The 13,096-nt window shown below is 35.6% G+C and overlaps 3 protein-coding genes across 3 annotated transcripts; 2 read left to right on the forward strand and 1 right to left on the reverse strand.

The window, feature by feature from the left end:
- The first annotated feature begins 3,851 nt into the window (after nucleotides 1–3,851).
- LOC111371066 (CASP-like protein 1) lies at nucleotides 3,852–4,265 on the forward strand. Its single transcript, XM_022992982.1, has 2 exons — nucleotides 3,852–3,914; nucleotides 4,041–4,265. Exons 1-2 carry the CDS (start codon nucleotides 3,852–3,854, stop codon nucleotides 4,263–4,265), a joined length of 288 nt encoding a protein of 95 aa, XP_022848750.1.
- Nucleotides 4,266–5,847: 1,582 nt separating this feature from the next.
- Nucleotides 5,848–7,642, reverse strand: LOC111371466 (divinyl chlorophyllide a 8-vinyl-reductase, chloroplastic). The gene has a single exon (XM_022993471.1). It carries the CDS (start codon nucleotides 7,426–7,428, stop codon nucleotides 6,199–6,201), a length of 1,230 nt encoding a protein of 409 aa, XP_022849239.1. The 5' UTR covers nucleotides 7,429–7,642; the 3' UTR covers nucleotides 5,848–6,198.
- A 1,986-nt stretch (nucleotides 7,643–9,628) lies between these two features.
- Nucleotides 9,629–10,999, forward strand: LOC111371067. The gene has a single exon (XM_022992983.1). It carries the CDS (start codon nucleotides 9,629–9,631, stop codon nucleotides 10,997–10,999), a length of 1,371 nt encoding a protein of 456 aa, XP_022848751.1.
- The last annotated feature ends 2,097 nt before the right edge of the window (nucleotides 11,000–13,096 follow it).

Genomic DNA, 13,096 nt, shown 5'->3' on the forward strand with positions numbered 1-13,096 from the left:
ACATTTTATGAGATTCACAACCTTTGTCAAACTTTTTAATCATACATTTTATCAATTTTATCAAAATTTACTAAAATTTTTGTCAATAACTTCGTCAACTTCAAATGTTAAACTCTTGACCAAATGTCAAGCTCCAGCTGGGATCACCTTTTGTCTCAACTTCTAACTTGACCCGACTCATTCAATCTCTTAACTGGGAAAATATGTGTTGATATGTATTTTAGAGACTTCTACATGATGTTAACATATGTTTTACGTGGATATAAAAATTCCACTATCAATTAAGCTATTTGTACAGAAATTGTTTCCATATTTGTTGACAAATGATCATCCATTTTGGCCCTTAATTTAAAATGTGTGAAAAAAAAATGTACAAGTAGTAAAGCTAATTTCATTATAGTACTTACCTCAATGTTTGGTGATAAGTGTATTTTATACACCTATTTAAGCCACAAAACATGAATAATTGTGGGAAAATATATTGGACTAGGCTTAATTCTATATAAATTATAATTTGCAGGACAACATTGATGAATATGGTGGAATTTAGGAGAAGCAAGTGAAAATGACTAAAATGTAAGAAAATCAAAGTTTAGGGACCAAATTATAAATAGTCAAAAGATGATTCGGAAGAAGAAACGAAGATGTGAAAGAGTTGAAATTCAATTGAGTGAAGGAATGAAGTATTGGAAAAAGAAGAAGCGAGAAAAGAGATCATAAAACGAGAAAACAAAGTTCAAGGACTAAAATGCGAAAATTGGATCTTTGCAAGGTACATTTATCCATGCGATCGCATGGTAGGCAATAGGAATTTCCAGGGCTGAAATTGGTTGAACTATGCTACAACAAGAGATTGAACTATGCTATAGTATAGTACATTTTCGGGGGGGAAAATTTGGTTTCCTTGTATAACTTCAACTCTTATGAAAACAATATTTGGGACGTCTTTTAAAGACTTAGGGCCGTCCAAAAATAGTTTACCATGTATTACAACTCATTAGAGAGCATAGAAGACGGTAAGGAACATAAAGAGAGATTCCACAATATCAAGATTCACAATTTGGGTGATGTCTACTCAATATTTCTTTCTTTTTCTTCTTGACAACATGTTAAGTTTCTTTGTGCTAGGATAACGATGAACCGTGTAATATGAGTTTTTAATTTTTAGTTTTACATATTTGACATTGATTATCTTTTCTCTACTATTATTGTGCACAGTAATTGTATGAATTTTATGGCTTATTTTATGCATTCGAAAGAAGGGAAATATGTTCGACATAGTGTAAATCATTATAGGATTTGATAGGAAATAGAAATATATCTCTATATTTTATGTTAATCTTTTAAGTGTTCATAAAAATTCATACACTCTTATATGTTCACATCCGTTATAAAAATATAATCGACACATATATGAGAGTAGGTTTAACATTACTTGAGATATATTATTGAATAAAATAGGAATAGTGATCTTTCAAAATTCAACCGTATAGTCAAAGTGTAAAACTAAGGTTAAAAATGATTATTATATGAGAATTTGCGATTCTAGTGCGCCCGTCATTCATTAGAACACATCAACTCTCATTTGGCTTAATTTAAATTTAATTTAGTTAATTCACTCATAATTGCATAAGTAGATTATTACAGTTGTAATTTCATTACAAATAAACACATTAGGTTATTATTGTTTCGATTAAGGTCACGATAATTAAAATCGAATTAATTCAATCTCTGTGAGACGATACTTATATTCAAATACACCTTATTACTTGTTAACAATCGTACACATATTGTGGTTTTAATTCAAAATATATTTTCATGAATATTTGAAATTTTTCTAAACTCTAGAACAAATTAATTTGAGAGAAAAGTTGTTTGTACATGGGAAATTACCAGAAAACTTCATAGGTGCTGATGTAACGGATTTTGATTGACTGTTTTAAATTTGTTTTTATGCAAAGTTCAATGACTTTCTACCACTTAACATTCTGTAAATCTATTTGACAATTTTCCCTATCGTGTAGCTTCTCTCTTAGTTTGATGATGTGTATATCTTTTATTTTCATGGGCAACGGCGTCAAAAACTTGTTGTCAATTTTATCCCACAAGTGGACAGATCGTAACAAGTAGTAAAGTGGACTTTTTGAGTCCGAATTATCATTCCCACGAGGACTATACTTTAATACTCAATTTATTATTTCTAACTTCTATTTGACGAAAATAAACAAAAATAATGATTAAAAGTAGTTTTTATTCTAACTACTTAGAAATTCGTGAGTGCAACAGAAAATGAGTGAGAATTGAAATAATAATTGGGTATTAGGGCGGAACGACTTCACCCATTGGTCACCTTTACTTCTAATATCGAGATTTATAAAATCTAAAGTAGTGTTTGGTCGAATTCTTCTACGGTAGTCAATTTACCCCTCTCGAGTTCTCATTGAGTACATTTAAATAATTCAATTACATATCTCTATGCGAATCAACATTATTTAAATGAAATAATAGTTTAATGAATCGATTCGATCGCAACTTCGAATATGGAATTCAAAGGGATCAAATACGAAAGGATACTCTGAATCATATAGGACCGCAGTAATTAATATAGATATCTCTTCACGTTGTATTAATTTACAGGATTTTAATATGTGGTCTAAACAAGAATCCGCATATTTACGTAATTATTGTTCACTAAACCATTGAATAATTGGCCAGAAAATTCAAAATATTGAGAATATGATTATAATACACACATATAATTATAATGAACAATGACTCAAATAAAAGAAATAAGGGTTCTCAAATCAGTTACATTGTTCGTCCTAAAATCATATTAGCTACTCATAGTAATGAAAGAAAAACAAGGAGTTATTATGGAAGACATCAACGGGTTTTGAATAAAAATGTAGAATAAGAAATCAATCTTGCACCAAGATCTTCTTCTTCTTCCAATTTATACTTAATCCTTGAATTACTAGTTGTTTTGTTCTCTTGAATTCCTCTCTTTTGATTCTTCAATTATGCTATCTTACTTCTCAATGTGCGAAGAATCCCTCCAAAAATGTGAGAAAGATGTATTTATAGGTGTCTCTTCTATTTGTGTAGAAAATAGAGTTTTTATGGATTTCAAAACGACCTAAAAATGTGCCCTAGACAATCTCAGAGCAGCGCCTAAGCGCTGCGAACAAACTTAGGTAGTGCCTAAGAGCTGATGGCAGTGCCTTGACGCTATGATTGCAGCACCTAAGGGCTGACTTTCGAGAAAAAAAATCGTAGCACTTGGGCGCTCGAGATAGCGGCTGGGCACTGTCGTCAATTCGATCGCACTGCACAACTCTCAGTCTTTTCATCATAACAATTTCTGTCGATATCCAATCGAGGCGATTCAAGATGTGGTGGAAAGCTAACTCAAAGAGCTACAACTTTGATTTATATATCATTTTCAAATTTGATCATTTGCTATGTCAAAAGTGGGTCTCAACACGAGTCTAAAAACGATGTATACATTTCTTCCATTGGAACTTGATGTATGATCATAATTTGATTATATTTCATCCCTTTGATGTCTTTATTTATCCAATTGACTTCAAGAACTCTTGAATCTTCATTGTGAGGTCCGACACAACTTTTGAATATTTTCACTTTTAGTCCCCGAACTTTGGTTCTCTTACAACTTAGCCCACTTAATCCAATTTTGTCAATTTTTGCTTATTTCTTTCAATTTCTTGTACTATCATTGAATTTTACCTATTCAACACAAAATACAATAATTAAGACCATAATTTATCCGAGAAACAACTAAATATCATCGTTTTAAAGTCTTGAATAAGTATATAAAATAAACTTATCATATGCCCTCTTCAAGCTCGGTTGCTGTTCAAACAGTCTTGTCCCATTTTGTCATTTTCGATGTTGTAAATTTGACTAGAAAAGTAAAAAATCATGAGTCAAGATTTCATTATAAAAATTAGGACATGTTTGGTACCTAGAACCAGTACAAATCGTGATAAGTGCTTGTATTGTATGTGTTTATTTTGCAGCTATTGCTAGGCATTGTGGCAGCAGCCAGTGGAGCTGCAGGTGGTGTTGCTTACATAGGTCTGAAAGGTAATTCCCAATGTGGCTGGAGAAAAATGTGTAATCTGTACTACCAATTCTGCAGATATCTTGGAGCTTCCATTGCCGTCTCTTTGATCAGCTCCATTGTACTTGCATTGCTCGTTTTACTCTCAGTATATACCCTCTCTAAGAAAATTCCTAAGTAGAGGGTTTAAGCAACATGAGTCGAAGTCATTATAGTATGTTTACTGAGTTAGACTGGACAGTACTAAACATGATTAGAGAAGAATAATAAGTTAAAAAGTAATGTTATAAATTAATACTGTGTATATGATACACTACTCGTATCAAGTGGGCTATGAGTATTATGTCTTGTGTGCATATATAGTTATGAGTAGTATGTCTTGTGTGCATATATAGTTGTGTATTTGTGCAGTTGGTAAAAACTTATAAATTAAGACATAATTGATTATACTCTGTGATTGTGAAGTGCACGTGAAAACGACATACTTTGTCACAAATACTAGAAAATAAGCAACCAGTACTAGTTGATTCAAAGAAATTAAAGTTAATTTAGAATGTAAATGGCAGAGAGACTATTTAGGCTCTAATGTGTTTATTCAATATTTGATATTTACACAAGAAGCCAAACTTATGGAAATTATAATCACGACCAAAAAATAAGTCAAAAGTTGATAACCCAGATTTGCTTGAAAATTAAGAACAAGACGTGTTTTTGACCCCTAAACGGATAGTTTTTGTTCATGAGCCCTTTCTATTTGTAAAAGTGAGGTCATTCGTCCAAATCTGACTCTATTGCCTTGAAAATGGTTCGTTGATCAAGGTTATGAAAATTTGTTACGACTCCTTGTGGGCTGCATCTGTGTGTGTGCAGAATTTTGTTCCTGTATTCAGTGTTAATCGCAGTTAAACTTAAATGCTGGCTGCAGTTAAAATACAATCAGTGGTCAACTAATGCCACTAAAATCATCTGTCTGGGCAACAAAACTGACAGAATTCTATAGTTTCTAATTTCTATATAGAAATACAAGTCTATCTATGCTTAAATTTACAGCAAAACGTAACAAGAAAACTGCTAAGTGATCTGTAGGACGGTTTTCTTTCAAGAACGTAACTAGAAGCTATTACAATGAAATAAGATTTCACACACACTAGCTTTACATAAAATTAACTTAAAGCCAGAATAATCACATTAAGACAAGAAGATGACTGTTTGCCAGGAATAATTTCCTGGTGTAAATCACAACACCTTACTGCAAACGCCATGGAAGCTGCCACAAAGGGCGGTTGAACTAGAGAACTGTAAAATATATCCCCGTGCTTGCAAAACACAACTTGAAGTCCTAGATGGTAATGTTTGCCTCTGATTAAGATGATTAGAGTCTGACAGCATAACAAGATTAGCCTGATTCCTAATAAACTTGGGATTTGCTCAGGAATTTTTTCTTGTCACCTGCATCTAAAGCTTACCCTAAATGGTTTCCCTCCAACACAACTCCTTTTTCAATTGGCACATTTGGAACTCTAATTTCCCATTCACCTGAACATCATTTTTGATAAGTAAATACATGATTTCGATGTTCTCACAGAGGAGAACCCATATCAATCTTGAACTTCCAAAATAACCAACCGGGTACCACTCAAATTTTATGCCAAATTTAGCCACTCAACCCATTTTTCCAACAGGTTATTCTATTCAAAGTACATCAAAAGGAATTAAAGAAATCATCCAAAAACATAGATACAATTCAACACTACACCGCTCAAGGAACAGAAGTTATGTATGAATGAATATCAACTACAGGGTTCAAGAATATCCATAACCGACATCCTTTGCTACTATACTAAAATTATTGTTGAACTGACGTAAATGGTAAGATTACACCGACAAACAGTCTCTACCTCTATGAAAAAAATTTAAACTACAGGAAGAAAGAAAGGCAGAAAATATTATTGAGTTGATCTGCATTTCAGAACATAAACGTCTTTAGACTCTTAAATTTTAATCCCTCACAGGCCAAGTACAAAATGAGGATCCATGTACTTTACATATTCTCAGTATCAAAAAATGGCTGATTGAGTTTGGAATTCTACATAAACTTTCAACAAATGGTAGATTTAGAAAATTGTTTGCTCCCCTAACTCCTGACCAGCCATTCCTTCTTCAAGTACTCTTTTAAAGAATTCTTCCAATGTGTCCTTCCCATAACTCGGAGTTCTCTCAGCATCATATTCTCCAGTATCGTGATCCCAAACCAGCATACTTTCGGCTGCGTAATACCTTCCAATCTTCCCAAACTCCGCTGCATCTTCCAGTGAAGGAAATATCTTCACAAGGAAATCAAGAACTCCAATGGCAAAGTCCATTATTTGGATTGGTACTTTGATGAAATAAGGTTCTTTTCCTAAAAGTTTAAACAACATTTCCCCTTGCTCCAATGGCGTCAATGCTGCCCCGGGTCCTCCAATTGGCAAAATCTGGTTTATCTTATCTTCACTCAACACACAATCTGCAATAAACGAAGCCAAGTCCAGCTCACTAATTGGCTTACAAGCACATAGTTTTCCGTCCCCAAACATCACATATGGTTTTCCATCTTTCACTAGCTCAACCTGACCTGCCAAGCTCTTGAAAAATGCAGTCGGCCTAACAATGCTATAAGTAAATCCCTTATCCCGTTTAGCTTCTTCTATCAACTCGGCCTCAAATTTCAATTTCGCACGCTGAAATTCAAGAAGGGGCTTCTGCACACAAATAGCAGACAACAAAACAAAATGTGCAGCCCCAAATTTCATACCAGCAATAAGACTGTTTCTCGTGGCCTCATAATCTATCTTCCATGAGTCTTTCACCCCGCCACTCCTACTAGCAAGACAAGACACAACAACATCGATTGAAACCCCAAGATTTCCGACACTTTTCTCCAAAGATTCCAACGTTGTAGCATCCGAAAAGCAAACATTTGCACCATTCAACAATCCCAGAGTCTCTTCTTTACTATTCTTGCCTCTTATCCCACTTCTTTCTCTTGCAACGGCAATAACATTAAACCCCCTTGAAATTAATTCTTTAACTACAAAATTCCCAATATAACCAGTTGAACCTACAACCAAAACATTAATATCTTTAGGTTTCTTACTTCTGAATGAAACTTTGGGAGTTTCAACAGTCTGGGTAGCTAAAACTGTTCTGAATTTAGATCTTTCTTTACTAAATTTAAAAGGCTCAGATAAAATCCCAGAAGGAAAAGTATAAGGGAATTCATTAATGAAATTTGAAGTAAAAAGTCTTTTTTTCCCTGACTGAGTTGTTAGGCTATTGAAGTTGAAGGTGGCGCAAATGGACATTTTTTTTTTTTATTCAAGAAAAATGAACTAAAGTGGGTTTATGGACTTGAGGAGAAGCATTATTTTGAAGAAAAATTAAGGTATTAAAGAAAATCTGAGCTGAGTGATTGCAGGGTATTTTAGCGAGATGGTGAATGGCGCTATCAAATTAGAATCCAAATGACTGGTTGATATTTGGTGGTAAGACGTAGACGCAATCCACTGAAACCATGGGAGAACCAAGAAAATAGGCCATAATGTTATTTGATAAATAAAAATTGTTCATTTTGAGTTGTGTTATCAGCGGTACATTTATAATCGGAACAAACAATCACACATATGGGAAATAGATTCACTATAAATAAAAAAAAGGGCAATTTACAAAATTGTCACCAAAAATGAAAATTAAAAAAAAAATGTCATTTTCACTTTTTGTGTGCAAAAATGTCACATTTTTGGGGTGCAAAGTCCAAAATACCCTTAATCACACATTTCTAGTAGCATTAAATGCTTGATGTGAAGGAAAAGCATTGACTTGATAGAAAACATGGATAAATGTGTATTTTATTGATTAATATGAATTTTTGTTAATAAAAAATTACCAAATAAATTAGAAAACGAAACAAAAACAAGAAACCCTACCTCTTTTCCATCTTCTTCATTTTCATTGATCAAGAAAATATTTGTGTTGCATTCTACATCCACTTTGAGAGGTTAGCAATTACAAATTAATTTATATACTTTTATAACTTTGTATTTGTACATATTAAATACAACATGAGCATATTTATTTGAAATTACTTTGAAAGTATTATGCATTCATTTGTTTGATTTTTTTGAATCCTTAATAAAATGCCATTATCACCATTGAGTAATTTCTTCCATTACCACCATTAAGGTCTCTTTAATGACAAGGCCAATATGCCATTTTCATTATATCATTTGGTAGGTGAATAATAATGACCACACTTAATATGATGTGTTGAAAAAACCTCAGAAATTTACTGCCGTCTGCTTCCAGACATTCTCGACAGTTAAACTGTCAAGTTCGACATTTACAAATCGTCGAGTTAGACGTTTGAGATGTCGAACCTGACATTTCAAAACTGCCGAGTTATAGAATATTACTTTCAATTTGGATATTTCAAAACGATACAAACCCTTGATTTGAACTTTTGTTATTGTACTGATTTACGTATTATGAAGTGTGAGTTTCATGCTATTAAATGCCAACATATTGATTCCGAATTGTTACCATTGCAATCCCAACATTTCAAGTATGAATAATCATTTGAGATTCGTCGTGTCGCATGGGGGAAATTTTGTTCATGCGGATGACGAATGGAAGTGGAGAGGGGACAAAACTACTTCCATTCTGGTGCCAAGAAGTATTACCGTAGCCGAACTTATGTTAAAGTTGAAGGAGAAACTTGGTATTCTTGATCCCCGTGCTCAAATTGAATTGAAGTTCAAAATCCCTAACTTGAATATACCTCCGGCTGAAATATGCGACAATGAAGACTTAAATTGGTACGTATCAGTACCTAAGGAAAGTGCTATCTGCGTTACTGTTTTGGAATCTGATCTCCCAAGTGTTGACATGGGAAGGAATGCAAATTTTGAAGATCCTTCGTTTGCCGCGGTAGATGTTCTGCAAAATGTGGAACATGATTTGGTAAATCGAATGCATAGTGTCTCAAACAATTATGCACTTGAAACACATGAGTATGATAACGGGAGTGCACCATTAGATGAGAACTTGGATAACCCATCACCTAGTTTAGAGGCTGCTAATTCTGTTGACGTCGAGGACGAGCACTCTTTGTCACATTCGAACGATTCTGATGGATATGAATTTATGAGAACTGTGACTACATCCGATCTTGCCGAAAAGGAAATATTCTTCAGCAAGAAAGAGTTGTACTCAAAAATTCGTGCACATGCTTTGAAAAACAAGTTCCAATTTCGGGTGAGCTGGTCAAGCATGAAGATGTTAACCGTTGTATGCGCTGACCGCAGTTGCAAGTGGATGTTACGTACTTCTACTGTGAGGCAGTCTGCAATCTTTGTGATCCGTAAATTCAATAATGTGCACACATGTTCCATCGATTTTCGCAGTAATGCACATTGACATGTGACGAGTGCTGTAATTGTCGAGCATATTTTCGAAAAATTGGATAATCCGAACCGATCGTATGATCCGAGCACTATTGCACGTGACATGAAACGTGAGCTCGGTGTCCAAATAAGTTGCAACAAGGCACGTAGGGGAAAGGTGGCCGCTTTACATATGCTGCATGGGACACCGGAGGACAGTTTTCAGAAACTATCTTCATACTGTCACGTACTAGGTGAGAATAACCCAGGGACGGTAACCCACATCGAACTTGATTCGCGCGATAGATTCCATTACTTCTTCCTAGATTTTGGTGCAAGCATTCGTGGTTACATGCAGTACTTGAGGCCCGTTGTTCGTGTTGATGGTAGTCACTTGAAAGTTCCATACAAGGGTACACTTTTACTGGCAACTGCCCAAGATGCCAACAAACAGATTTATCCCTTAGCGTGGGGGATTGTGGATTCCGAAACTAACCGATATTGGATGTGGTTTATGTCTAACTTGAAAGATCTTATAGGAGACTCAGATGAACTTGTATTTGTTTCGGACAGGAAAAGAAGTATCGAAAGAGCTATTACTCACTTATTTCCTTTGTCTCGTCATTGTTGTTGTATGTGGCATGTGGAGAAGAACCTAATTCGGCGGCACTTTAACGCAAGTTCAATACTCCTGTTCAAACGAGCCGCTACAACTTATTGGGTCGAAAAGTTCGAACGACTAATGGGACAGATTCGTAGGGTGAGTGAAAGATGTTACAGGTATTTGGAGAAAGCCGGTTTTTCATTCTGGTCACGAGCACTATTCGTGGGAGACCGATACAACATTATGACAAACAACAACGCGGAATCATTGAACTCAATGCTAAGACATGCTCATTCGTTGCCAATCACGTGTTTGGTCGAGCACATTCGTAAAACAATGCAGAGGTGGTTTTACAAATGTCGAAGCAATGCAACTGCATGCAGTACTATATTATCGTCGAGGATGGAGAACGAGTTACAAACAACATTTGAAGCTGGTACTAGGCTTCGAGCCCATGAGTTGACAAGCAGCTTGACCCAGGTTGGAATATCCAACAATACGGAGATAGTGGACTTCTCCGATAACACGTGCACATGTCGTGAGTTTCAACTAAATCGTATGCCATGTGCTCATGCAACTCGTGGTGCTACCCTGAGTAGTAAGTCATTATACGATCTATGCTCTCCGTACTATACATCGGAATACTGGAGGGGTGCCTATATGGAAGTCATATATCCCGTTACACAGGAAGTGGATTGGGTTGTTCCATATGAAATCCTAGGCACTCATATTTTGCCACCGACTGTACGTCGTCCTCCAGGTAGACCACCGACGCGACGTAAGCGAGCTAGATACGAGTTCACTTCCCAACTGAGGAAATGCACTCGATGTGGGAGACTTGGTCATAACCGGACCACATGTTCGAACCCTATTGTATCACAAGCCACTTGAAGAAGCGTGATGTGTAAAAGTGGTTGTCAAATGTAATCCCCGAAAAACTTAATTTAAATATGTATTGTACATTCCCAACTTATTTTATGAATCTGTTATTATTATCGTATGCCAGTGCAAATTTGGTCATTATCACGAATGAGATGAATACCTTTTTCGTACTATAAACTTAGCCGATCATAGAAGTTTCATTAGCTTCGACTGACAGTTTGTCGAATTGGAAAATTGATTTTCATGAGACCATACTGAACAAACAAAACACCAACATTACGTCTCGACATTTCATATGTCGTTCCCGACAGATAGTCTCTGTAATTCTCGATAGTTGGGAACAACAGCGGCTTGAAAACCTACACTACTGCGGTTGCCTATTATGGAGATGCAGTTTCTGCACGTATCCAGAGAACATGACCAAAATCATCCATACCACAAAATACTAAACATATTTTCCTACAAAAGGGCCATTTATTGCACAGTTGCACTGCTTTTGACAATGTAAGAAGCTCCCCCACTTTCCCCATCAGACTCGTCTGAGCTAATGAAAATTACTTCTGGAGGTGGAACATGAGCCACCCACTCATTCGAGTCGGACGGTGACTTGATCGGACCCCTAACCTCGAAGACTTGATCGAGAACGCTGTTCAGTGACTTAGATTCTGCACTTGACACTTCATCGACCTCGACACCATGCTGTTCAACTCTTACATCCTCATCGTCTGACAACAAAACAATGGGAAATTCAGCGGATGAACCCAGTATGGGTGGATGCATATTGGAGTTGAATGTTTCATTGCTAGAGGTGGATGAACCCATTATCTCGTATCAACTACCTGTTTCAAAATGGAAGCCTCACAACAGCTTTAATGACATATGAAATGTAATTTGATAGACAATGCTTGTAATGCATTCATTATGATAGTATAAATGTATTGGAAATACTTGTTACTTGCAAAAAATCAGAAACGTATAATATCTACAATAGCATGTTACACTAAGACACTTGTATTGGAGAATCCTACCATTTTCAATTATCGAAACGCAAGGAACTTATAAAATTTAATGGCCCGCCTAGTTGAACCGTCGGGCCCGACAGATGTTTTCTTCCTTCTCGACAGTTGACGAAAACGTGCATTGCAGTAAAGATCGTAAAATTTCAAATTTTGGTAAACTGTAGAATAAATTAAGAAGAATAAATAGAAGTAGCTCTTTCTTACCACAATGTTGTTCAACTACGTTGAAAGTGTCACAATGATCTGTCCGTAAGTTCAAAGTGGCACAATACCTTGGCACCAAAATTGATTGTAAGCAACAATGGTCTCCTGGTATTTATAATCATCCTGAAAGGAGGAAGAAATTACTTCATTTATCTACCCAACCACCAAGTTCAATCTCTAAAAAAATTTGAAAAGCAATTGGTGTGATGGTTAATATAATAAGTGTACCTTTATCCCCCATTGTACCATCATTACTATGACATTGGCAGAGACTAAAATACTTCAATGATGTGTAAAATTCATGTTATCTGGTTGCTTGCAAGAAATTACTTCTCATTTGCCAGCTTCTTAGTTGCACCATGGTTGCAATGGTACAGTTTCTCACAAAACCCTCTCATCATGTTAACCCACATAATAACATACGAAGGACAACGGAATATACATAAACTCATTCGTCAATTAGTTGTACCATGGAAGTCATGACTTTGGCACTTTTAATGGGTCCTCATCTTAATCCAATCTATAGTTTACTAAGCAACTACGACATTCAAGCCCGCTATCTACTCGTAAATGGATATTCGTAAAACGTACGCATACATAATTTTTTGCGCAATACAATGTACGAGCGTTGACGAACATTGAATGAAGGCACTTAGTACCGTAAGTACGATTGACATAACATAATAAAGCCGGATAACTAATACAAGTTGTAACACTACAATAATTTCGGCAACGGTAAACGGTGACAAGGCATTCACCACGGGAATTGCAAAATGCGATGAATGCTTCTAAGTGTCACCAAGCTTGCCAACTACCCTGTCTGATATGTAAATCACAAAAATGAATGAAAAAGGCACCAATGTAACGCGAAGCAACTAACATC

The sequence above is a fragment of the Olea europaea genome, chromosome 22, assembly GCF_002742605.1.
Source record: "Olea europaea var. sylvestris chromosome 22, O_europaea_v1, whole genome shotgun sequence".
In the NCBI taxonomy this organism is placed as follows: domain Eukaryota; kingdom Viridiplantae; phylum Streptophyta; class Magnoliopsida; order Lamiales; family Oleaceae; genus Olea; species Olea europaea.

Bases quoted from the DNA above. Each gene is read 5' to 3' on its own strand.
- LOC111371066 (XM_022992982.1), top strand. From the start codon at position 3,852: ATGCCCTCTTCAAGCTCGGTTGCTGTTCAAACAGTCTTGTCCCATTTT. The intron at 3,915-4,040 runs GTAAATTTGACT...TTTATTTTGCAG, and splicing joins ATTTTGTCATTTTCGATGTT to CTATTGCTAGGCATTGTGGC.
- LOC111371466 (XM_022993471.1), bottom strand. From the start codon at position 7,428: ATGTCCATTTGCGCCACCTTCAACTTCAATAGCCTAACAACTCAGTCA.
- LOC111371067 (XM_022992983.1), top strand. From the start codon at position 9,629: ATGAAACGTGAGCTCGGTGTCCAAATAAGTTGCAACAAGGCACGTAGG.